Source organism: Bos grunniens, chromosome 21 (genome assembly GCF_055505025.1).
Source record: "Bos grunniens cultivar Pamir isolate PY7600 chromosome 21, Bosgru_T2T1.0, whole genome shotgun sequence".
In the NCBI taxonomy this organism is placed as follows: Eukaryota; Metazoa; Chordata; class Mammalia; order Artiodactyla; family Bovidae; genus Bos; species Bos grunniens.
Window position 1 is genome coordinate 5798776 of NC_141185.1, and position 27807 is coordinate 5826582.

The 27807-nt window shown below is 44.9% G+C and overlaps 1 protein-coding gene across 9 annotated transcripts in view; it reads right to left on the reverse strand.

Moving 5' to 3' along the window:
• EML1 (EMAP like 1) overlaps nt 1-27807 on the reverse strand; it is a 204356-nt gene that overhangs the window by 63754 nt on the left and 112795 nt on the right. For all 9 annotated transcript variants that reach the window (XM_086362994.1, XM_086362992.1, XM_086362991.1 and 6 more), the window contains exons 2-3: nt 23123-23305; nt 4316-4451 (exon numbers count right to left, since the gene is read on the reverse strand). In XM_086362994.1, coding sequence (XP_086219120.1) covers nt 4316-4451; nt 23123-23279 — 293 coding nt within the window. In that variant the 5' untranslated portion in view covers nt 23280-23305. The remainder of the gene's footprint in view (nt 1-4315; nt 4452-23122; nt 23306-27807) is intronic.

Consider the following 27807-nt stretch of genomic DNA (forward strand, 5'->3'; position numbering starts at 1 on the left):
CCAATACTTTGGCCAATACTTTCTTCTGATGTGAAGAGCTGACTCATTGGAAAAGACCCTGACGCTGGGAAAGACTGAAAGCAGGAGGAGAGGAAGGCGGCAGCAAATGAGACGGGGGGATGGTATCACCAGTGCAACGCACATGAGTGTGAGCAAACTCCAGGAGGCAGTGAAGGACAGGGAATCCTGGTGTGCCGCAGTTCACGGGGTCAACAGAGCAGAACCCGAATGAGCGAGCGAGCAACAACTACTGAACTGAATTTATCAGCACATTCAAAGGATTACACACTATGAGCAAGTGGGTTTTCCACCTGGAATGCAAGGACCGTTCAATATAAGAAAATTAATACAATATACCCCATTAACAGAAGGAGACAAAAATCACACCATCATCTCAACTGGTACAGAAAAAGCACTCGACAAAATTGAACACCCTTCATAATAAACACACTCAACCAAATAGGAAGAGAAGAAAACCACCTCAACATAGTAGAAGTCAAAAAGTAAAAATGAAAAGCCCACAATGAGCATCATACTCAATGGTGAAAGACTGAAAGCCTTTCCTCTAACGTCAGGAATAAGGTAAGGATACTCCCTCTCGCCACTACTATTGAACGTAGTACTGGGAGTTCAAGCCAGAGCAATTAGATGTGAAAAAGAAGTAAAAGGCAGCCAAAGTTGGAAAAAAGAAAGTAAAATCATCTCTCTTTGCAGATGACATGATTTTATATGTAGAAAACCCTAAAGATTCCACAAAAAACTGTTACGACAGATAAACAATTTCACTAAAGTTACTGAATACAAAAAACAAAACACAAAAATCAGTTCCATTTCTATCCACTAACAATGACCAATCTAAAAAGGAAATTAACAACCCCATTTATGATAGCATCGAAAAGGACAAAGTACTTACAAATAAACTTAACCAAGAAGTTGAAAGACTTATAGACAGAAAACTATTAAACAATGCTGAAAAAAATCAAAGAAGATACAAAGAAATGGTAAGTCATCCTCTGTGGAATTGGAGGACTTAATATGTTAAAATGTCCATACTACCCAAAATGATTTATAGATTCAATGCTATCCCTATCAAAATACCAATGGCATCGTTTGTAGAAAAAAATTCTAAAATTCATATGAAATCCCAAGGGATCCAAATAGCCAAAACAATCTTGAAAAAGGAGAACAAAACTGGAGGACTCACATTTCCTGATTTCAAAAGGTACTACAAAGTAACAGTGATCAAGACAGCGTGGTACTGGAATAAAGATAGATGTTGTCATTGCTTTAGTTGCTAAATCGTGTCAGACTCATCTGTGACCCCAATGGATTGTAGACCGCCAAGCTCCTCAAATGTAAAATGGTGCAATCATTAAGGAAAACATTATGACATTTCTCAAGAAGTTAAAGATTGAATTATTAAGTTGGTGCACACATAATTGCAGTCTCAGACTGTGGATTTTACATCATTACAAGTAGGCTCAATCATGTCTTTATTAAACAAAATAGGAACCAGTGCAATCAGTGCATTTTTGCCAATGAGAAATGAGTTCGTTTATTTCTGCCGTGTAAAAATCCATGCTTTGGGGTTTGAGGAACTCTTGGAAAGCGTTTTCTGTCTCCTGCTGGCTGTGGAAGTGTTTTCCCTGCAAAAAGTTGTTGAAATGCTTGAAGAAGTGGTAATCAGTTGGCAAGAGGTCAGGTGAATATGGCAGACGAGGCAAAGCTTTGTAGAGCATTTTGTTCAACTTTTGAAGCGCTGGTTGAGTAACGTGCGGTTGGGCACTGTCGTGGAAAAGAATCGGCCCATTCTTTGGACCGATGCGCGCTGCAGCCACTGCAGTTTTCAGTGTGTCTCGTGGATTTGCTGAGCACAGTTCTCAGATGCAATGCTTTCACCAGGACTCAGAAAGCTGTAGTGGATCAGACGTGCAGCAGACCACCTAACAGTGGCTGTGGCATTTTTTTGGTGCAGGTTTGGTTTTGGGAAGTGTTTGGAGTTTCTTCTCGGTTCAGCCACCGAGCTAGTCATTGCCCGTTGTTGTATAAAGTCCACTTTTCATTGCATGTCACAATCTGAGAAATGGTCTGCTGTTGTGAGAAGAGAAGACAACACTGCAAAATGATTTTTTTGCCTTTTGGAAGCTCACGAGGCACTCACTTATCAAGCTTTTTCACCTTTCCAATTTGCCAAATGACTGGAGAATGGTCGACTTTGAGTTCTTGGGCAACTTCTCGTGTAGTTTTAAAAGGATCAGCTTAGATGATCCTCTCAACTGGTTACTGTCAGCTGCCGACGGCCAGTCACTGAGCCCTCATCCTCAAGGCTCTCGTATCCTCTGCAAAACATCTTGAAGCCCCGCTGCGCCGTTCAGTTCCCAGGCCAGATACAGTGTTGATGCTGTGAGTTGTCTCCACTACTCTGTGACCCATTTTGAACTCGAATAAGAAAACTGCTTGAATTTGCTTTTTGTCTAATATCATTTCCCTAGTCTAAAATAAATATAAAATAAATATCAAGTAATAAGTCATTAGCAAAAAACATAAAGCAAGAAATGCTCATTAAAATAATATATAACAACCACATTTATTTAAGAACGTATTCCAATATCAAATGGCCAAGTTCAGCAATGCAAATCTGCAATTACTTTTGTACCAACCTAACACCAAATGATTTAACAATCCACTTTGGGGTATATACCCCCAAAGATTTCGAAGCAGGATCTCAAAGAGATATTTGTACACCTACATTCACTGCAGCATTATTACAATAGGCAAGAGGTGGAAGCAACCCAAATGTCCATCAACATGAATGGATGAAGAAAAGGTGGTATATATATGCACAAAAAATGTTATGCAGCCTTAAAAAAGAAGGAAATCTTGTTACAAGCTACAATGTGAATGAACTTTGAGCATATTATGTCAAGTCAGCCACAAAAGGATGGATACTGTGTGATCCCACTCAGACGGAACATCTGATGTTGTCAAAATCATAGAAACAGAAAGGAAAAGCGTGATCACCAAGGGTTCTGGGGAGGACTTACTGTTTAAGAGGTATAGTTTCAGTTTTGCAACATGAAAAAGTTCTGGAGATCTGCAGTAAAACAACGAGAATATACTTGACACTACTGACCTGTACACTAAAAATAGCTAAGGTGCTAAGTTTAATGTGATGTGTTTTTTGTTGTGGGTTTTTTTTTTCCACAATGAAAAAAAAAAAAGGAGGAAATGGTTACAGATGACAACCTGAAACTTAAAAAAAAGTCAGAATTGTCAGCCTTACAACATCTAGATGAATAAAAGACAGTCTATATCTACTGCTGCTGGTTAGGATCCAGAAGGTCATTTCATGTTGATTATAAATAAATGATTCAAGTAAGTAATAAAAAGGTATGAAATGAGGCCAAGAATTTCATTTTAAAGTTCAAAAAGCCCTGCAAAATCAATTTTCTCAAAATTCACAAACAATAAGTACACAGAGCTCTATCTGACGAAACACCGTGCAACTCTGCTCAACGACGAGTCTCTGCAGAAACACCCTGTATCTAGAAGATACGATGGGGTTGCTGTATTTTCATTCTGAGTCACAATGCAGCCTCAGATCCACTCTCATCAACCCACGGGGCACCCCGGCGCAGGGCAGGGCACACTGAATCCCCAACACCTATACAGAAGGTAGCATTTTAATAACGCTGCAAGTTCTTAGAAGAAGCTCATGAGGCCGCATTGCAGAATTTCTTTACCACTTTCTGTGCCAGATGACCAACAGGTGTTTTGTTTTTTTAGAGCATAAAAATTTGGAAAAGTAGGCTGGCATATAAAATCTACAATTTTAATATGACAATTGTGAAATTGTGAAAAAATTAAGAGCGACCTACGCGCTATCTGACAAACATCAACAGCTGAAACTCCACTGTTAAATGCCACCCAAATTTTACTGACAAAAATTTAAGCTCGGTACAGCAGTCTGAATTTTGCTATATTCCAAACCCTTGAGACCTGAGAACGGCGTATTCATTTTTTTGTATAGGTCATACTCCCACTTTTTTTTTTTTTAATTAAAAGTGAAGTTTAAGCAGAAACACAAAATGGTACACTGTGGCTTTAGTGAATGTAAAATCAGAGTCTGTGATTATATCTAAAAAAAAAAGGCAGAATAATAAATCAACACGGGTTCTGTTTTGGCAACACACCAAATATTGCGCTTTCACAAGCTTTAACTCAAAGGAGAAATATTCAAGTGTCATACAAAAGACTAATGCTGATTTCAGCATCCGAGTTGCCGCAGCTTTCATCGAAGGCGCCTCTTGCCTACCTCTTGGCTGCGGCAGGCACAGCGGGTTCTCTCCGGGCCCCCGGGGGCGCTGGCAGGGAGCCACTGGGTTTCTTTGGTACCACAGTGCCGTTGTTGACCGTGGTTCTTAAAGGCAAGGTCTGCACCAGTGGTCTTGCTGGAAGACAAGCAGAAAAGGCAATTAGGACCTTTCCCTTTTCAAGGGAACTTTATGGGACTTAAGGTAACGTAGAAAGAGAAAGGACATCCGTTTCAAAATGCTAGCAGTCGACAAAGGTAAAGACAACTCTGAAACAACAAACCCAGCCACTCAGAAGGGACCACTCAGGAGGGACCTACGTGTAACCTGTACAACCGCAAAACTTCTAGATGAAAACATAGGAGAAAAATCTGTGTGACCCTGAGTTTGCTGATGAGTTTTCAGATATAACACCAAAAGCACATCCATGAGAGAAGAAAAATTAAAAGCTTAGGCCTCATTAAAATGAAAAAAAAAAAAAAAACCCCAAAACTTTAGCTGAATGACATCATTAAGAGAATGAAAAGGCAATTCCTAGACCGGGGGAAAATATTTGCAAGTCACATATCTGATGAAGGACATGTATACAGAATAGGAAAAGAACTCTTAAAATTCAACAGAAAGAAAATGAAAAGCCCAATTAAAAAAATGGGCAAAAGATCTGAACAGGCACCTCACCAAAGAATATATACAGATGGCAAATAAGCATATGAAAAGATGCTCAATATCTTTTGTCATTAGGGAAATGCAAATGAAGACAATAATGAGATAGGTCTATTCCACCTATCAGGAGGGCCAAAGTCCAGAACACAGACCACGTACCAACTGCTGGCCAGGAGGCAGAGCAACAGGAACTCTTCTTCGGAGCCAGTGGGAATGCAAAATGGGGCAGCCCACTTTGGAAGACAGTCTGGCAGTTTCTTACCAAACTAAGGCTTATAAACTTCACCACTGTGGTTGTTGCTTAGTTGCTAAGTCGTGTCTGACCCTTTTGCCACCCCTTGGGCTGTAGCCCACCTGGCTCCTCTGTCCATGAGACTTCCCAGGCAAGAATACTGGAGTGGGTTTGCCATTTCCTTCTCCAGGGGATCTTTCTGACCCAGGGATCAAACCCTTGTCTCCTGCACTGGCAGGCAGATTCTTTGCCACTGAGCCACCTGGGAAGCCCCAAATTTTACCATAGGATCCAATAATTGTTCTGGACACTAAGTATTTGCCCAACTGATTTGAAAACTTACGCCTACACAAAACCTGCATTTAATATTTGTTGCTGTTCAGTTGATAAGTCGTGTCCAACTCTTTGCGATCCCATGGACTGCAGCATGCCAGGCTTCCCTGTCCTTCACTATCTCCGGGAGTTTGCTCAAACTCATGTCCATCGAGTCGGTGATGCCATAAAGCTGTCAAAACCGGAAGTAACCAAGAGGTCCTTCAGTGGGTGAGGGGTAAACAAACTGCGGTCCATGCAGGCAACGCAATGGGATTCAGTGATAACAGGAATGAACCAATCCACGCAACCCTGGATGAATCTTAAATCCAAATTGCTGAGTGAAAGGAGCCAGTCTGAGAGGCTATACACTTTATAAAAAGTTAAACTATAGAGACAGAAAGTGGGTCAGAGGTTGCCAGAGACTGGAGATGGTATGACCAGGTGAAGCACAGAGGTTCTTGGGGGTGGCAAGGCTATTTTGTGTGATATTGTAATGGTGGACATATGACACTACACAGCTGTCAAAACCCACAGATCCTTTTATTATTTTATTAAGAGTGAGCCCTAATATATGCAAATAACGTTCAGTTAGGAGATGGAGGAACCCCATGACGGAATGCAGATTGTGACAAAAGAATCTAACCAACCGCGTTAGAAATACACAATACAACCACATGGAAGGGGGTGGAGAGGAAAGGGGCCAACAGAGGAATTCTGGAAATGAGTAGAGACTGGAAGACTACAAAAGGCATTGCACATAAGTACCGTATTCTAATAATGGCTGGCAAACTTGCTTCCCACGGGGCCATGGGTTAATAGCTCTGAAACCACAGTGTGTGAGCACGAGAACTGAACAACTGGTGGATGCACCAGCGGATGGTAGGAACCGGCTTCTGGCCACTGGAGAGGAAGATGACAGACCAGCAAGGGGGGAGGACTAGAACAAACCAGGAGGAACGGAGCGGAGGAGGAGGCAGCAGCGTGAACGCACGTCTAGCTTAACAAAGACAGAGACACACAGGTCCGTAATAACAGGTGAGCCTGCACAGACATCTATTTCCTAGCTCTGCCTGCTGAGAGACCCGAGGCCCACGCCTTGGTTTCTGATCCCACTCTACAACAAAAGGAACCAGGGACCCTTGGGGAAAAGCCCGAAACTAGGGCTGGGACAGGGAACATCCAATATGAGCCTGGAGCATCTTATGGCACCAGAAAGTAAGGAAGTGCTCACAAAACTCACACTGATGGGGGGTGGGGCATGGCAAAGGGACACAGGAGCCAATGGGAAGAGCCAAAGCTGGCACACTCTGTGCCACAGGATAAATAACGTAGTACTGGATTATACCCCAAACTATCCAATAAATATCCACAGGTTCACACTGATACAAACACGTGATGGAATAAGCACACGAGGAGGACACGCCCCCAGGCAGGAAAGTTCCAAATAATTTATGTGGATACTTTGTCCTTCGGGTAGTGGAGCATACTCTCTGCCCCGTAAGTGTGGCCTGTGCACGCTGGCTTCCTCCTAAACCACGCAGTGTGGAGGTGTGACAAGGGGGAGAAGCCTGACAAACACACCTCAGCCAGGTAATCGAGGTGAAGGTCAACAGCGGCAAGTCATGCAGACAGGATGCACCCTTGGCAGATGTGATGAGAGCACCACTGTGTCTCTGCGGTCTTTCTCCCTAAACCCTCCCTGAGTGTAATCAGGAAAAAGGCAAACCCAAATTGAAGGACAGTATTCTGCACAACTGTCAAGGTTAAACAAGAACGAGGAAAATCTGAGAAACTGTCAGTCCAGGGGAGCCTAAGAAGCCGCTATGACTAAATATAATCCCAGATGGGATCCCGAGACCAAAACAGGACATAAGGGGTAAACTAAGGAAATCTGGATAAAGTTTGCCCTTGATTGATAATAATGTATCAATACCGTTCCATCAGTTGTGACAAACATTCTAATGTAAAATATTAACAATAGGTGAAACTGCTGCAGGGGGATTCAGAAACTCTGCTCTGTTTGCAACTTTTATGTAAATCTAAAACTATTCTAAAATTAAACGTTTATTTTAAGGTACTAGCAGAATTTATTTTGTTCATCCCCAAGTTAAATCTGCCTCAGAGTAGGCCCTTAAAAATACTATCAATGACAAGACTGCCGAGAGTGCCAACATTTCCATACACGGAACCTTTTCAGTCTTGAAAGCGGAGGGCAGCCCACCTTCTTTTTTTTAATTGTGAAAGAGGGTTTAAAGAGCGCAGTCAGACCCCTCCGCCCATAGCAGGACGCCCTTCTCCACCCCCTCCAAGCTCTCTCTCTCTCTCCTCATTCTCTGAGTACCTGCTCCAGCCAGGGGCCCTAGCCCAGTGCTTGGAGTGAATATTCCTCAAGGAAAACACCACAGCTCCAAAACAGAGATGCTAAATCTTCCCTCACACACACAGTCTGCTCCCATGCTGATGTCCACTTTCTGCCAGGACAGAACCTTCTCCAGAAGAAATGTCATCCATGCCTCTTCTCCACCTCCTCTCTCTACTTCACCTACCATTTCAGTCTCCATTTTGTCGGTCTTTTTAAAAAATATACGTACTACTGTGCTGGTGGTGTCTTCCCTGAGATTCACGTTCACCCAGAACCTCAGAACGTGACCTTATTAGGAAATAGGATCTTTGAGGCCCTGCTGCTGCTGCTGCTGCTGCTTAATCTCTCAGTTGCTTCTGATTCTTTTGTGACTCCGTGGACTGAAGCCCGCCAGGCTCCTCTGTCCATGGGATTCTCCAGGCAAGAATACTGGAGTGGGTTGCCATTTCCTATTCCAGGGGATCTTCCCAACCCAGGGATCAAACCCACATCTCCTGCACATCTCCTGCATTGCACATAGATTCTTTACCACCACTAGTACCACCTGGGAAACCCCAATATAATTGGTTAAAGTGAGGTCACACTGGGTTTGGGTGGGCCCTAAATCCAATGACTCATGTCCTTATTAGAAGCCCATGTGTATATACGTACACTCAATGGAATATTACTCAGCCATAAAAAAGAATGAAATCATGCCATTTGCAGCACCAGGGACGGACCTGGAGATGATCATACTAAGTGAAGTAAGTCAGACAGAGAAAGACAAGTGTCATGTGATACCACTTAGATGAGGGATCTAAAACATGAGACAGATGAACTTATCTACAAAGCAGAGACAGGCCTACAGACATTGAGAGCAGACTCGTGGTTGCCAACGGGTGGGGAGGAGGGATGCAATGGGAGCTTGGGGTGAGCAGATGCGAACCATTATGTATAGAATGGATCAGCAACAAGGTCCTACTGCGTAGCACAGGAAACTATACTCGATATCCTGTGACAAACCACAATGAAATATCTATATATATGAAAAAGAAAGTATGTACACAGAACTGGATCACTTTGCCGTACAGCAGAGATTACGACAACACTGTAAATCAGCTATAGCTCAATAAGATCAATTAGGGGGAAAACAAAGAAGCCCATGTGAAGGTGCATAAGGAGGGGCTTGCCACGTGAGACGGAGCAGAGACTGCAGTGACGCACCCTCTAGCCGAGGATGGCCAGCAGCCACAGAAGGCGGGAACCGTGCATGGACCAGGCTCCCCCTCGGAGCTTCCAGGAGGAACAACTCTGCCAGCACCCTGAGGTCAGCCCAGCGATACTCACTTCAGACATCTGGTCCCCAGAACTGTCAGGGAATCCATTTCTGTCCGTAGTCATTCGCTGCAGAGGCCCAAGGGGGTGACTACAGCACGCGGATCAGTGCCGGGCGCCTGCCTTTCATTCCACTGTCACCATCGCTCTGCAGAGGCTCCCTCAGCGCAACCCCTAAAGCCGAGGGCTGGTCTCCCACTGTATTCGGAGGCTCTGTCCCAGCAAATCTCCTTTAAAACCCCTTGTCCTAATCCTAACATCCCTCATGGATGGTCTCTAACGGCTCCTCACAGCCCACTGCACCACGTGACAGGTCATCAGTTCAGTTCAGGTCAGTCGCTCAGTCATGTCCGACTCTTTGCGACCCCATGAATCGCAGCACGCCAGGCCTCCCTGTCCATCACCAACTCCCGGAGTTCACTCAGACTCATGTCCATCGAGTCAGTGATGCCATCCAGCCATCTCATCCTCTGTCATCCCCTTCTCCTCTTGCCCCAAATCCCTCCCAGCATCCGAGTCTTTTCCAATGAGTCAACTCTTTGCATGAGGTGGCCAAAGTACTGGAGTTTCAGCTTTAGCATCATTCCTTCCAAAGAAATCCCAGGGCTAATCTCCTTCAGAATGGACTGGTTGGATCTCCTTGCAGTCCATGGGACTCTCAAGAGTCTTCTCCAACACCACAGTTCAAAAGCATCGATTCTTTGCTGCTCAGCTTTCTTCACAGTCCAATTCTCAGATCCATACATGACTACTGGAAAAACCATAGCCTTGGCTAGATGGACCTTTGTTGGTAAAATAATGTCTCTGCCTCAGAATCAACCAAAATGCAAAAGCTGAAACCATTATGGCAGCTCCGAGTGCCAGACATCAGACAGAGTAGTAACAACTTAAAACGCAATATCTCATCCAGTGGGGACAACACGTATGGTCCGGCTCCACTGCACCACCCAGGCCTGGAGGAGGGAGGAGAGGACACTGTCCCCAGACCCCCAGGCCCATGCGCCTCCAGGCCACTCTCCATCATTTTACTCTTTTATAATTTCAGGGATCAGAGCTCACTCTTCACCAGATTTTTTTCTTTCTTTCTTTTTTAAACTATGAAAGTATGACCATACATTTACAGGAGACTTGGAATACAGAACAAAGTTATATACAGTTTCATTATGAAAGTGAAAGTGAAAGTCGCTCAGTTGTGTCCAACTCTTTGCAACCCATGGACTATACAGTCCATGGAATTCTCCAGGCCAGAAAACTGGGGTGGGTAGCCTTTCCCTTCTCCAGGGGATCTTCTCAACCCAGGAATCGAACCCAGGTCTCCTGTGTTGCAGGCAGATTCTTTACCAGCTGAACCACAAGGGAAGCCCAAGAACACTGGAGTGGGTAGCCCGTCCTTTTTCCAGCAGATCTTCCTGACCCAGGAATCGAACTGGGGTCTCCTGCATTGCAGGCGAGTTCTTTACCAACTGAGCTATTAGGGAAGCCCATAGCTCCGCTACATATTACAATTATTTTTTTAAGTAGATATGTCAAAATTTTTAGCTGGGGTTTCAGTATCAAATTCTCAAAAATTAATGGGATGAATACACAGAAAAGTAGAAGGATATAGTAGACTTGATGTGAAAACTGGACCATAAAGAGGGCTGGGCACTGAAGAACTGATGTCTTCAAGCTGTGGTGTTGGAGAAGACTCTTGAGAGTCCCTTGGACAGCAGGGAGATCAAACCATTCAAGCCTAAAGGAAATCCATCCTGAATATTCATTGGAAGGACTGAAGCTGAAACTCCACTTGATGTGAAGAGCTGACTCACTGGAAAAGACCCTGATGCTGGGAAAGATTGAGGGCAGAAGGAGAAGGGGACAACTGAGGATGAAATGGTTGGATGGTGTCACTGACTCAATGAACATGAGTTTGTGCAAACTCCAGGAGATAGTAAAGGTCAGGGAAGCCTGGCGTGCTGTGGTCCATGGGGTCACAAAGAGTCCGACATGACTGAGCGACTGAACAACCGCAGGAGACCTGAAAATCACCATGAACCAATTCAACATGATTAAGATTTACACAATTTTCACACAACAGTAAAATACAAATTCTATTCAAGTTCCTGCAGACTATAAACTAGGAGACACTAGAACATATCCAGGAACGTAAAACACGGTGCAAAAATCTCTTGGTCTAAAGGTACTGAAATCATACAGTCTGTTCTCTTATCACTGTCCCCACTTGATCTTCTTTTTCCCACCAGGTGCCCAGGCTTGTCACTATCTGGTCCCCTCCCTCTACCCACAACAAGCAAACCCACCTCACTCCCACCACCTAGCTTGTTTCTGTGAAGCAGAATCCCATGGAGTTAAAATGCAGCTCGCTGGGCCCTATTCAAGGTCTGCGGCGGGGCCTGTGACCCTGCATTTCTAACCAATCTCCAGGCTGGTGCTGCTGCTGTTGCTCTGGGGAATGCACTCTGAGCATCACTGGTCTGTGCCAACCTCCAGCTGGGGAGGGCCTCTCCTCGCCAGCCCGGCCTTCCCTGGAGGCCCTGGCTCTACAGCATACCAGTCTCTGTCATGCAGTTTAGTGCTTGATTACGGGCTGCTGTTTCAAGTGGGCTAGTCTCATTTATACCCGGTTAGAGAGGGTGAGACATTCGTGCTGGGAGGGGGCGCCATTTAGATCCCTCTCCCTGTGCTTGGGAAGTGGGGCTGGACTCCACACTGAGCCCCATGGGACCACGGGCTGGCAGGTAACTGGACCCTAAGAGCAGAGATGGTGCTGGGGGAGGAGCAGCTACACCCAGGGGGCAGGGCCACAGCCCACCCGGGACCCACCTGGAAGGAGTCAGGGGTACAGCCTCTGACCTCACTCTCCCTCCCTGCAGACCCCACTGGGGATATTGCTGCTCAAACCTCACTGGAGCCGAGGGCGAGAGGCTGAAAGGTATGGTCCATACAGCCCCGCCCCTGGGGGCAGAGAGCTGGCTACAGGACGTGGCAGGGCTGATGGATGATGGCTGGCCCCCTGCTCCTCTCCCGCATCTAAGCCAGGACCTGCCTCCCACACGCTTACGTGCCTGCCAAGCCAGGCTGGGTGCCCCCGGGGCCCCCACGGCCCCTGCTTTGTGCCCCCTTCACGCTGTCTAGTCCCGTCCACCCCATCACCGGCAGGCTCCACGAAGGCAGCATCTGCTACGGTGCTGACGCGGAAGGTGTTCCACGTACATCTGTTGATCAGACTGCACTAAACTTCAAGAGCAAAGATCCCGCTTCCAAGAAAAGGACTTGCGTGGCCATTTCAGACTCTTTTTTTGGCTGCGACACAAGGCATGCGGGATCCCTAGTTCCCTGACCAAGGATTGAACATACACCCCCTGCAGTGGAAGTGCAGCATTTCAACCACTAGACTGCCAAGGAAATCCCCTCTGAGTCACTGTTTTTAATTTTTCCTTGAGTCTTAATTTCAAAATTCAGTCCCATAATAATTGAGTACTGTTCTTCTCCCCCAAAAGGAGATGAGATTTTTTAAAGCCCATAAAAAGAACATCAATTGCACGCAGCAGGCCTTCTCAGAGGGCATAATAAACCTCACACATTAAACTATAATAGAGTAGCATCAAAAGCAAACAGAATCGTTAAAGCTGTAATGAGAAATCATAAAAGAAAAACAGCGGCTATGGAGAGGAAAGGGGCTTCCCTGGTGGCTCAGATGGTAAAGAATCTGCCTGCAATGCAGGAGACTGGGTTTGATCTCTGGGTTGGGAAGATCCCCTGGAGAAGGAAATGGCAACCCACTCTGGTATTCTGGCCAGGAGAATTTCATGGACAGAGATCCCTGATGGGTTACAGTCCAAAGGGTCGTAAAGAGTCAGACATGACTAAGCGACCTCCCTGGTGGCTCAGACGGTAAAGCGTCTGTCTAGAATGTGGGAGACCCGGGTTCAATCCCTGGGTTGGAAAGATCCCCTGGAGAAGGAAATGGCAATCCACTCCAGTACTATTGCCTGGAAAATCCCATGGACAGAGGAGCCTGGTAGGCTACAGTCCATGGGGTTGCAAAGAGTCGGACATGACTGAGCGACTTCACTTATCACTTTTGTGTGCAGAGGAGGGGAAAAGAAGGAAGGAGAAGAAATGGTGGTCACTGCTGGAATGAGAAGAGGCCGTAAAGAGTCCCCACTCTGACGAGATCCAGTCACTCACTGCTACACCTCTGTCGATACTGTGCTCGGCCTGTGTCACCACTGACTTCTTGAATAGCATCACAACTACACCAATATGTTTGCTAAACACCTATTTTGCACAGAACATCATATGAGATTTCCTTCATGTCTCCGTATCTAAACATGATTAGCCACTCAAGGAAAAAAATGTTGCTGCCATAAAGAAAAGTTTTGAAGAAAAGCGTATTTCCCAATGTCCAATCTGAACAGGTACCAGCCTGGATCATGAGAATGGCAGGACACAAGAGCAGCTATAATGAGTCATTTTCAGACAAGTGATCTTGAAAACTGCAGAAGAGAAACAGCACCAGGGAAGGAAGATTCAAACACAATTTCCAGCTCATCAGGTGCTAAGATAAACGGGTCGCTGGCTTCGACATGACACTGAGATATGAGACATTCTTCTGGTTTAGGAAAGCTTTTTAAAAAATATTATTTCCAGGGGGTGCAGTGGTAAAGCATCCACCTGCCAATGCACGAGACGCAAGAGACCTAGGTTTGATCTCTGGGTTGGAAAGATCCCCTGGAGTAGGAAATGACAACGCACTCCAGTATTCTGGCCTGGGAAATGCCATGGACAGAGGAGCCTGGTGGGCTGCAGCCCACGGGACTGCAAGGAGTCGGACGTGACTGAGCACGTACACACACATACATTTAACTGTTTTTAGGGGCAAAACATAGACAGACAGTCCCTGGGCTGCACTCAGATGATGAAATGCTCTAGTCTGGATACCAGGGTGCAACCTAGTATCCTGAATGCTGTGTGAGAAGAACTAAATGTAGGATTTCAGTTACGATCAAAGCTGCCCGAGGCGGATGAAGGTCCGTGAGTGTCCTCTCTGTATCCTGCACACACACAGGCAGGGGGTGAGGAAGACCCCAGACAGTTCTCATCGCCCAAACAGTCACTCTTTTACTGGTGCCCAGATTGGGTGGAGGGAGGACAGGACAGAAGGAGATCAGGTCTGGGAGACGGGGGCCAGGGCGTGAGGTCCAGAGTGTCCCAAATTGGCAGTGTGACCACAGGCAAGACCCCCTGGAACCTGCTTCCCTAGTCCATATGGTAAAGACTTCATAAATGCTTGAAGGGTAGCTCTTCCTGCTCTGAAATCTAGGACCCTGATTCCTAGATTAGAGTGAGAAGAGTGTTCAGGAAAGAAACACCCGAGTTTCTGTGACTTTACCACGCTGTGTAAGTTCTCTTAGACCCACTAACCCACTGGAAGGGAAGGAGAGGAGCCAGCAGGCTGAAGTGGACAGGCCTTGCAGGGAGCAGAGGCAGCCACATACAGAGTGTTTATACCTGTCTGTGTGCGTACTATTTCACATAAACTCCCCACAAACTACCCTTGAGTCAACTTCCCTACAAAATGACTCCACACTGTGGGAACTGAAAATCTCTAACAAAGGTATTCAGAATCTCAGGTCTAAAGCATTCACAAGTATGCTTGAAATGAAAAAGTTTTCATCATTCGAAATGGGAGGATTGGAATACCCAGACTTTTATGAAATACTATTTTTGACAATATATTTTTAAAACTATAGCTGATATAAACACAGACATTCAAGTATAGGTAGTCAAATCTACTAATGTTTGTTATTATGATATTGTTATAATCTTATGATCAAGATACCCTTTTAACTGTTGTTGTTGTTATTAAGTGCAACATTTGATAAGTAAAATATTCCATTAGGTTTTAAAATAAATTTAATTATGAAAAGCATGACCATGTATGTGATTATATGTAGAAATTCAAAGTTTAACATAACTGACCATTATGAACCCAGAATTCCTAACTATCTACTTCAAAATTGAAAAGATGTCTATATTTGGAATCAGAAAAGGTGACGTGCTTTTGCTAAATTATAAGACAAAGTAGATAATTACTCATGTGCCGGGTAAGAGCCTTATCACTAATTCCAAGCAATATTACAGATGCATTTATCCTTGGATCCAGCAATCCCACTTCCAGGAACCGATCCTAAAGATATACTGGAGAAATAAAAATGCCGTATGCACAAGGCCTGTTTGTAAAACAGGGATGGCACATGCCCATTTCTTTCTACTTTTATATGCATTTGAACGTATTCATAATACAAAGTTTAAAAACAATCTTTCTCAGTCTCTGAAATATATCTACTGAATATATCTACCAAGTGCTCAGTCGCTCAGCCGTATCCAACTCTTTGCAGTCCATGGACTGTAGCCCATCAGGCTCCTCTGTCTATGGGATTCTCCAGGCAAGAATACTGGAATGGGCTGCCATTTCCTCCTCCATATCTATCAAGTCTTTTCTACAAATCACTAACAAATGTCTATTTAAACTGGCAAAGGCAATTACAGAGGAAAATGGAAGAAACTATAGCATGTTCTGTCTAAAAGAAAGCACAAGTTATTTTCTGTAATTAACTAATTTGTAAGGAGAAAGATAAGGAAAAAGCACAGTAGATGTGAGAGAGGGAAAAATTGCTAATTTTGGCTAACCAGGTTAACGAACTAAGTTAAATATGCATTGATTTCATTCACTGCAAAGAACTTAAAATTTTTTAATTTGTTAGTTACACCTCTCTAATAAAATTTATAGTGAAAAGACTATAATACAAGATTTTACATAATTATATGCTGAATATGATTTATTGTATTTGGGATACTTTGCAAATTAAATTAAACCTTGAAAAAAGAACTCTCATTTCAAGTCACATAGTTATTCATTTAAATATTTGGTTTGATTTGAATAAGGCTAATTTAAATAATACTGCTAAGAGGCGTGTACATCCAAGCCACACAGATGACTACAAGAACATAAGTGGAGCCAGGCCTACAGGGGTCAAATTCCAGATTTTCCCAAACCAGACGGACAATTTGTGTGGGGCAAATTATCCAGTGTCCTAGAGGCTGCCTTCTCATCTGTAAAACGGGAACAATAATACCCACCTCAAAGGGCTGTGGAGAAGTGACATTAATTAATACATCCAAAATACCTACTGCAAAGGCCAACACCTATCCAATTAATAAATGACAGTCTCAGGTATGATAGTGAAAATCAGTGTTAAGTGTTAACATCGCAGAAGCTACTTAAGGATGACTTGCAGTTTGCTTTCAACAGTACTCGCAAAGACTAAATTCTGAGACGAGGTTTCGATGTCCCAGATTAACACAACTGTCTTGCTTGTCAGCGCCTCCAGCAGATGGCTTCTGCTTATAGTGATTTACTCTCTGATCTGTTGATTAATGGGACTATTAATATAAAGAACAGAAAAGTCTGAAGAAGGTATATTCAGGTTTTTAAAAAGTTAAGCTGTCAAACGACAATCTGAACTGCCAAGCAAAATTTAAAATGAGAAATAAGAACTCTTGTTGGTTAATGTATAAAAAAGCAGACAATCCTCTCATACAAGGGACAACTAGATTTCAACCTACATTGTACATTAAAATCCCATAACACTTCCCTAGAACTGAAATGGAAGTTAGTCGTGCATGTCAACAATGGATCTGTTATGAATTTAACTCCAAAGCACATCGCTTGTCTTTTTGAGAACACACGTGAGCAAGCTCAGCCTCCAGACATTTGCTCTGAGCCCTGTTGCTGACCTTGTGCAGTGAAGATCACCTTCGGTGGTAAGAAAGGAGTCATTTTTAAAGCATAAATTCCTTCTGCTTATCAAGGAATGTACACCCAAGAACATTTAGTATAAAAGTATAAAAAGGAAAAAAAATCATCACCCCATCACTCAGGAAAAAAAAAAAAGATAACTCTTGGTACACTTCACTCTTCTTTGCATAGATTTTGTCTGTTTAGTTGGAAAATACAACGTATCCAGTTTGATATCCTGATTCTGCCTTTTAATATAATACACAAACATCTCCCATGCTGTTACCTAAAACAGAAGCATCTTTGAAGATTACAAAGCTTTCCCTCATATGAGGTGCCACAGTTTTCTGGTCATATCCCTAGTGGTTACTTTTGCTTTTGTATTTTCTATACAAGTTTTCTCCAATACCTGTAATTCTGTAAGGAATTCCCTTATTCACATGCATTTTTCTGTATCTACACTCAGAATAGCAATACAATGGTGTCTGTTCACTGCATTCTGTCCCCCTAGTCCAACCACAATATTGAAAAAACTTTCATATTAGCAAGAATTTTAAGAATATTGGCCTCCAGAAACTATTTGCTTTTCTTCTCCCCACTTTATGATAACCCAAGCTCAGCATAATTAAAACATCCCAAATCTTCCCAGTCCCTTGGACAGCAAGGAGACCAAACCCATCAATCCTAAAGGAAATCAATCCTGAATATTCATCAGAAGGACTGATGTTGAAGCTGAAGCTCCAATACTTTGGTCACCTGATGCAAAGAGCTGATCATTGGAAAAGACCCTGATGCTGGGAAAGATTGAAGGCAGGAGGAGAAGGGGCGACAGAGGATGAGATGGTTGGATGGCATCACCGACTCGATGGACATGAGTCTGAACAAGCTCTGGGAGATAGTGAAGGACAGGGAAGCCCGGCGTCCATGGGGCCACAAAGAGTCAGACACACCTTAGCAAATACACAACAACAACAAATCTTCCTATCTGAAAGTTTTATTTATCTACTTGGCTGCATTGGGTCTGAGTTGCGGCATTTAGGATCCTCCTCATGTCCTGTGGGATCCTGGCTACAGCGTGCGGATATCTAGTTGTGGTGCGTGGGCTCTGAAGTGCCAGCTCAGTAATGAGGTACAGTCTTAGTTGCTCTGTAGTATGTGGGGTATTAGTTCCCTGACCAGGATTTGAACCCATGTCCCTTGCATTGGAAGGCGGATTCTTAACCACTGGACCATCAGGGAAGTCCCTCTGAAAGGTAACCCCACCTGAACAAAGCTGAGGTTCCCTACAGTTGAGATGCATGATGGGAACAAGTGCTTCCTGTGTCTTATTTATTTATTTTAATGACATAAAGAAAGGAGGACAGCAATTCTGAGACTAGGGTTAAGAAGAGATGTTAAATTAGCACAAAACACCAGTCCTGGGGATAAGGGAAGGTCACCAAGGCAAAGCAGAGCCTGAGACGCAGCTCTCTCTGTAAGCTGTCTGTCCAGGGTTGGCTGCAAACTTTTCTGTCTCAGGAGGCCCTGAACTTGATCCGTTAGTGAGTTACTTTCACGAGACTGCAGTTCTCATTCGGGTATGAATTAAGTCACATGAAGAATGATAAAGGAAGTCAAAGCTTAGACGTCAGGATACACTTTCTTCAAGTAAGTGAAGTACTGTCATGAAAAGGGCTTCTCAGGTGACTCAGTGGTAAAGAATCCGCCTGCCTATGCAGGAGATGCAAGAGACCAGGGTTCGATCCCTGAGTCGGGAAGATCTCCTGGAGGAAGAAATGGAAACCCACTCCAGTATTCTTGCCTGGAGAAGTCCATGGACAGAGGAGACTGGCGGGCTACTACAGTCCATGGGGTCGCAAAGAGTCAGACATGACTGAGCGCATGCACGCACGCACACACACACACACACACACACACTGTCATGAAAAGGATGAGTATTTATCCACGGTCTCCCTGGCAATACTGAGGCCAGTGAGTGGACACTGCAGTCTGACATTTTAGAATGGCTGATGGACGGTCACGGCTCTCACCATGCCCTTCTTTTGAGCTGAGCCACACCAAGGCTCCCTGTCTGACCAGGCGGCCTGTTTCTCTGCGGCCCTGTCATCCCTGTCACTGGGCAAACAGCTCAACATTGTGCACCGGAAGCTCAAGACACTGAGCCCTAAGCTTCTGGCAACTCACCTTGCAGGGGAAATCGTTTAGTATTTAAAAAATCTGAACACCATGTGCCCAGTCTGTATGAGGGCAGCAAACCCAAAGAACAGCATGTGATAGTAATAATGTGGCCTTCGAAGACCCAAAGGAGGTTTGTCTCAAAGCTGCCTTGTCTAAGTATCCCCTAACTAAGCCACAGCTCTGGAGTGCCAGCTCCAGGTAGGGGGGCACACGGAGTGCCAACACGGCAAGCTCTGAAAGAGAAGCAGCAACTTGGAGCTTCCGATGGGATCACTTCTGCTTCTCCCCTCCTCTCCCACTGGGAAGCAGGAACACCACAGCCCCCTGCATTCAGGCCATGCCACTCACCAGCTCTCTTATGACCTTTTTTCTATTTCTTGGTGTGACTTTATCATGCTTTGGTTTATTTTCTTTTTCGAAAAGAATGCTATAAAGAAACATCCAATCTAAGTATGAAAAAAAAAAAAAGACGTTTCCAAAACTCAAACTTTACTCTTTATCAAGAAAAGAAAACTCCTGGGCAGGCCCCTTTATTTTCCCCCCCTCCTTTTCTAAAAATAGAAGTTTTAGAAGCCTGAAGTTGTATACAAAGCAACGACTTCAAACGTACCCTTTAGGATACAGTAGTCATCAGATTTATTTTTGGAAAGCTGCATAGGTCAAGAATACCTGGAATAACCTGGTTTCTATTTAAAATACCTAATCGCTTTGTAACTTAGGAGAAAAAGATTATTTAAAGGGATTATTCACAATGTAGGCATCTCCCAATATGTGTATCTCACATGGAGCTGGTGATAATTACCCTGAAGGACAGGGAAAAGAGATTGCTTTCCACAGACATGTGAAAATGTATCCGGGCTGGAGAAGAAACGAACAGATGCAACATCAAGATAGTACCCTCTCCCGACTCCAAGGAAAAGATGGTAACTGTGAAATGATTTGCTAAATCCCAACAAAATAAGAAAGGTAATTTTAAAGGGACATTTACATGCTGCAGACTTAAAACGGCTTAACCAAAGGAATTTGACAGCCAAGATGAATTCCGTTTTCAAGAGTTAGCCATGAGGAAAAGCGGTTCTGGCCAAAGATGAGTAATGCATATTGGCTGAAATCACATGCCAGGGTTCTAACTAGCAGGAGAGAAGCTTTTACGAGGCATTTTATTTCTACAACTGTAAGAAGAGGGTCACTACAGAGTTACTTAACACACAAATATTGCTTTCTATTTTGTTCCCAGGCACCACTGGGGAATGAAATGGTGATTTAAATGTGCCAGAAATCCACTATTTATAGGTATAGAATTCTGTCATAGGCAATGTTCTACTAGAAAAAAGAAAAAGGGATTAAAAAAAAAAAAAACAACAGAAGGTTTTGCCTTACTAGGAGCTTATGAGCAAAGAAGGAGGGGAAGTTAGTAATAAGCTTCGGGTTCTAAGCATATCAGGGAGGGGCCTGCCTCCTCTCAGCCCCTGATCAAAAGTGTTTGCTGTGCTGAACTGGACGACATTGTAAACTGAGGGCAGAGAGAGAGATTCGAGTCCCTGAGAGTACCCAGGTGGCACAGCCTCCACAGGAGCCAAGGAATCGTGTGTGGTTTCGGTTTTGGTTTTACAAGCTCTATCTCAGAGTCTTAGAAAACTGTTTACCGGTCCACTGCAGACATTTCTTCCTTGATTCAACTGGCATTTACTGATCACCTACAACTGTGCACACCTGGGCTACAATTCACCAATGTCGGCTACAGCTCACCAACGTCAGCAACAAGTCACCAACGTCAGCGACAAGTCACCAACGTCAGCGACAAGTCACCAACGTCAGCAACAAGTCACCAATGTCAGCTACTAGTCACTAATGTCTACTGCAACTCACCAACATCGGCTACAACTCACCAAAGTCGGCTACAACTCACCAACGTCGGCTACAACTCACCAACGTCGGCTACATGTCACCAATATCAGCTACAACTCACCAACGTCAGCTACAACTCACCAACGTCGGCTACATGTCACCAACGTCGGCTACATGTCACCAACGTCGGCTACAACTCACCAACGTCGGCTACAACTCACCAACGTCGGCTACAATGTCGGCTACAACTCACCACTGTCCAGGCAAAAGATACCGTCATGCTTTGTGGGATGATTTCAACAATCCTGCGATTGCTTCACTGTTGTTCTAAGCTTGGTTTCTCTGTCAATATTAAGAGAGCAACGTATCTCCTGGAGCAAGAATCTGCCATGAACAACCATGTGATCCTACAATCCCATCCCTGGGCATATGTCCAGAGAAAACCATAATTCAAAAAGATACACACACCCCAGTGTCCAGATCAGCACTGTGTACAATAGCCAAGACAGTGAAGCAACCTAAATGTTCATCAACAGAGGAGTGGATAAAGAAGATGTGGCACATTATATACAATGGAGTATTACTCAGTCATAAAAAAGAATGAAATCATGCCACTTGCAGCAACGTGGATGAACCTAGAGATGATCATACTAAGCGAAGTAAGTCAGATGGAGAAAGACAAACACCACAGGCTATCACTTGTATGTGGAATCCAAAAACAAATACAAATGAACTTATTTACAAAACAGAAATAGACGCATAGACATAGAAAACAAACTTATGATTCCTAAAGGGGAAAGGAGGGAGAGGGATAAATTAGGCGGTTGGGATTAACATATACAACTTATTGTTGTCATTCAGTCACTAAGTCGTGTCCGACTCTTTGTGACCCCATGGACTGCAGCACACCAGGCTCCTCTGTCCTCCACTATCTCCTGCAGTTTGCTCAAATTCATTTCCGTTGAGCTGGTGATGCTACCTAACCATCTCATCTGTATATAAAATAGATAACCAACAAGGACCTGCTGTACATACAGTCAGAGAACTATACTCAGTATTTTGTGACAACCTATAAAGGCTTCCCAGGCGATACACCCGTAAAGAATCTGCCTGCCAAGGCAGGAGACCCAGGTTCTATCCCTGGGTCGGGAAGATCACCTGGAGAGGGAAATAATAGCAACCTGCTCCAGTATCTGTGCCTGGAAAATTCCATAGACAGAGAAGCCTGGCGGGCTACAGTCCATGGGGTCGCAGAGAGTCAGGCGCAACTGAAGCAACTTAGCACGCGTGTGTATGTATGACTGAAGTACTCCACTGTACACCTTTAGCACGCGTGTATGTGTATGACTGAAGTACTCTGCTGTACACCTTTAGCACGCGTGTGTATGTATGACTGAAGTACTCCACTGTACACCTTTAGCACGCGTGTACGTGTATGACTGAAGTACTCCGCTGTACACCTTTAGCACGCGTGTGCATGTATGGCTGAAGTACTCTGCTGTACACCTTTAGCACGCGTGTGCATGTATGACTGAAGTACTCTGCTGTACACCTTTAGCACGCGTGTGCATGTATGACTGAAGTACTCTGCTGTACACCTTTAGCACGCGTGTGCATGTATGACTGAAGTACTCTGCTGTACACCTTTAGCACGCGTGTACGGGTATGACTGAAGTACTCTGCTGTACACCTTTAGCACGCGTGTACATGTATGACTGAAGTACTCTGCTGTACACCTTTAGCACGCGTGTACGGGTATGACTGAAGTACTCTGCTGTACACCTTTAGCACACGTGTACGTGTATGACTGAAGTACTCTGCTGTACACCTTTAGCACGCGTGTACGGGTGTGACTGAAGTACTCTGCTGTACACCTTTAGCACGCGTGTACGGGTATGACTGAAGTACTCTGCTGTACACCTTTAGCACGCGTGTGCATGTATGACTGAAGTACTCTGCTGTACACGTGGGACCAACACAACACGGTAAATTAACTGTGCTTCGGCTTTTTAGAAAAGAACACTTAAAATGAGAAGAAACCAAATGCACCGCTGCCGAGCCCACAGCCGCCCCCGTGCGTCTCCAGCGCCCACCTTTGGTAGGCCCTTTCCTGCTGAGCACGGCCTGCTGCTCCTCGGTGACGCTCAGCCTCCGAACCACATCGGCCAGAGCCGACTTGAGCAGCTGGATGTCGTCCTCCTGCAGCTGGACTCGCTGCTCTAGGGAGGCGATGCGGTCTGTCACCTCCATGCTGCTGGCAGCAGAAGCGCTGTCATCTAGACGGAAGAAACAAGGAACAAGTGAGTCTCAACTGCTGCCCAGAGAACTCAGACCAGAGACACACACCAGCACGTTGCCATCACACAATAATAGTTAAAAACTAGAGACCATGGCTTCCCCGGTGGCTCAGTCAGTAAAGAATCTGCCTGCAGTGCAGGAGACCCACCGGAGTGAAGGAGACCTGGGTTCAATCCCTGGGTCAGGAAGATCCCGTGGAGGAGGAAATGGCAACCCACTCCAGTATTCTTGCCTGGGAAATCCCATGGACAGAGGAGCCTGGTGGGCTACAGTCCGTGGGGTCACAAAGAGTCAGACACGACTGAGCGACTAAGCCACCCCCACCAGAGACCACGGCAGACTTGTGTGAAATCTTTTCTTACAAGGAACTACAGTGCTTCATTCTGCTACTGTCTTTTCATTCTCTAGATCTGTGCTTTTCGTTTTTTTAAACTGTGGTTTTAATTGCCATGATATTTTTCTAGAGCTGGGCCATTTTCTTTGCATGATATTAGAGAACTCTAGAAGTAGAGTGGATATTAGCATATGTCTAGTACAACTTCCCACAGGTGGTAGAAATCTGCTGCCCAGTCTCTGGCTTTTGTTCCAACGATGCTACTGACAGGTCCGTGCGATGACTACCCACCAGTCAAGACTTTAAAGGATCGGCTCATCTGACAAAGAGGCTTCCCAGGTGACTCAGTGGTAAAGAATCTGCCTGCCAGGAAATGCAGGTTTGAACCCTGGTTTGGGAAGATCCCCTGGAGAGGGAAATGAAAACTCACTCCAGTATTCTTGCTTGGGAAATCCCATGGACAGAGGAGCCTGGCAGGCTGCAGTCCGTGGGGTCACAAAAAGTCAGACAATACAACTTAGCAACTAAACAACAACAAACCTGACAAAGCAATAGTTCAGTTCAGTCGCTCAGTCATGTCTGACTCTCTGTGACCTCATGGACTGCACAGGCTTGCCTGTCCATCACCAACTTCTGGAGCTTGCTCAAACTCATGTCTACAGAGTTGGTGATGCCATCCAACCATCTCATCCTCTGTCGCCCCCTTCTCCTCCTGCCTTCAATCTTTCCCAGCATCAGGGTCTTTTCCAATGATCGGCTGTCCACATCAGGTGGTCAAAGTATTGGAGCTTCAGCTTCAGCATCAGTCCTTCCAATGAATATTCAGGACTGATTTCCTTCACGATGGACTGGTTGGATCTCCTTGCAGTCTAAGGGACTCTCAAGAGTCTTCTCCAACACCACAGTTTAAAAGCATCAATTCTTCAGTGCTCAGCTTTCTTTACAGTCCAGCTCTCACATCCATACATAACCACTAGAAAAACCATAGCTTTGACCAGATGGGACATTTGTCGGCAAAGTAATATCTCTGCTTTTTAACATGCTGTCTAGATTGGTCATAGCTTTTCTTCCAAGGAGCAAGCAACTTTTAATTTTATGGCTGCAGTCACCATCTGCAGTGATTTTGGAGCCCAAGAAAATAAAGTCTGTCAGTGTTTCCACTGTTTCCCCATCTATTTGCCATGAAGTGATGGGACTGGATGCCATGATCTTAACTTTTGGATCGTTGAGTTTTAAGCCAGCTTTTTCACTCTCCTCTTTCACTTTCATCAAGAGGCTCTTCACTTTCTGCCATAAGGGTGGTGTCATCTGCATATTGGAGGTTACTGATATTTCTCCCACCTATCTTAATTCCAGCTTGTGCTTCACTAAGCCCAGCATTTTGCATGATATGCTCTGCATATAAATTAAATAAGCAGGGTGACAATATACAGCCTTGACAACTCATCATAGTTCTGTCTAGAATCACTAACTCATAATTTCTTAGCAAGGTTCATCAGGGCCCTCCATGGTCCTCTTGGCCTCTCCAACTCATCTTACACCCTTCTTCCCTTCTCTTTCTGAGTTCCTGTCAAACTATCCTTTCTCTCTTACTTTAAGGATTTGTATCTGCTGTTGCCTTTGCCTGAAGCATTTCCATGACCAAGTTCTGTTCTTTCAGTCTCAATTCAAATGGGAGTTTTTCAGAGAATCTGGCTAATAACCTTTCCTAAAGTTGTTCTTTTCAATCACACTCACCTTGTTTCTTTTCTTTTCTTTCTGGACATGCCATGCCCTGGTGACTCAGCTGGTAAAGAATCCAAGACCTGGGTTTGATCCCTGGGTTGGGAAGATCCCCTGGAGAAGGGAAAGACTACCCACTCCAGTATTCTGGCCTGGAGAATTTCATGGACGGAGAAGGCAATGGCACCCCACTCCAGTACTCTTGCCTGGAAAATCATACGGACGGAGGAGCCTGGTAAGCTGCAGTCCAGGGGGTCGCTAAGAGTCGGACACGACTGAGCGACTTAGCAGCAGCATAGTCCACGGGGGCTGCAAAGAGTCAGACACGACTGATCGACTTTCACTTTCACTTTATGTACAGAGGAGCCTGGTGAGCTTCAGTCCAGAGGGTCACAAAGAATGGGATTCGAATGAAATGACTTAGCACACATGCATGCAGTTTGCAGATGCTAGGTCCCCGATCAGGGATCAAACCTGCAGCGGAAGTGTGCAGTCTGTATCACCGGACCACCAAGGAAGTCACATCCATCTTCTTTCTTTCTTTCATAGCATCACCATGAACTAATTATATAATCACCTTGCTTGTTTGCTTACTGTTTATGTCTCCTAACTAACATGCAAGCATCATCAATCTCTTCTGCTTCTGGGTATGATGACTTCTCTTGGATACCCTGCAGAAAGGCATTGTTAAGCCTGCAAACCATACAAACAACAGAAGAAGTACTGGAGCGCGGACACAAGCACAGAGACTACAGTGGGAGTTTGCACTCGCTTGGTGGAGGGAAGATGGGGAACTATAAAAAAAAAAAAAAAAAAACAACTCCCCTTTTCATGATTTTTAGCCCTGGGCTAAGCGGTAAACTCACAGGTGGGTGAGGACACACGTGGAAAAACCTGCAGTCTTTTTGTCCCTAAAAAATAAAAAAACGAAGTCTGAAAACTGTGAACACTGTAGAGAGTGGGGAAATGCCCAAATGAAAAAAGCTAGAGGTGGGCAGGTCTCCAAACTCTGTCTCTTCATTTCTGACTGAATATCATGATATAAAATAGCACTGAAAAGCTCATCAGACAATAGCGTTTGATTAATAACATGTTTTCTGAGCCATAAAATAATCTGCTTATGGAAAGTGAAAGTGAAATTCGCTCAGTTGTGTCCAACTCTTTTGCAATCCCATGGACTATACAGTCCATGGAATGAATTCTCCAGGCCAGAATACTGGAGTGGGTAGCCTTTCCCTTGTCCAGGGGATCTTCCCAACCCAGGGATTGAACCCAGGTCTCTCGCATTACAGACGGATTCTTAACCAGTTGAGCCACAGGGGAAGCCCAAGAATACTGAAGTGGGTAGCCTATCCCTTCTCCAGGGGATCTTCGTGACCCAGGAATTGAACTGGGCCTCCTGCATTGCAGGCAGATTCTTTACCAATTGAGCTATCAGGGAAGCCCCCAATCTGCTTATAGAATCATATTTGTTGAGTTGTCCAAGTGGACAGCAGCTTTGAGCAGGGTGCCACATCCATCGGCGGGGCCTGAACACACAGAACGTGCTGGCCAGCAAGCCCTGGACGGGACTCAGTCAGCCTCTGTCGTTCAACCTCATGTCTCATAATCAACATCACATAATCCAGCATGTAAGTCAGGCAGCTATCTGCTGCTCTATATTATCAACATTTATGATGCAAAACAGCATTCCAGTGGCCTGTTTGTACATGCGTGCATGCCAAGTCGCTTCAGTCGTGTCCAACTCTGTGTGACCCTATGGACTTCAGCCCGCCAGGCTCCTCTCTCTTCAGGCCAGAACACTGGAGTGGGTAGATGTTCCCGTCTCCGGGTGATCTTCCCAACTTGGGGATCAAACTCCGGTCTCCGGCACTGCAGGCGGATTCTTTACCATCTGAGCCACCAGGGAAGCCCAAGAACCTCCGTATCTGCCTTCAAACACAAGTGATTAAAAGCTTAAACGTCTGGTCTGCTGAAGAGGCCCTCCACTTGTGAGACTGGCTGCAGCTCTCCCAGGCCACATAACTGCAGTGCTTATCAGATGCTGCCGGCACCGCTGCTTTCACCGCCGTGGAACGTCTTCTGCTCCCAAGGGGAGTGACCCTAGAGATCAGACTCAGGCTTCTGGCAGCAGCGGCAGCTGCCTGGAGTTCTTAACCTTGTGCACAGAAAAGGCCAGTGTTGTTACCCTGCCAGTTCAGCTGGGGCCAAGCTGATTAGCATAATGAGCTACAAAACCCCAAGCTCGGTTTAACCAACACAAACCATTTCCAACCTTTGTGCATGGCACAGCACAGGATGGGCGAGTGCATCTGAATTCCATCAAAGAAAACCTCATGAGATTGGGAATCCGGCCCACATGAAACCTTCACAGGTTATTTATTTAAGTAATTTTCTTTCGAAGGCCTCTAAAGTTCACCTACA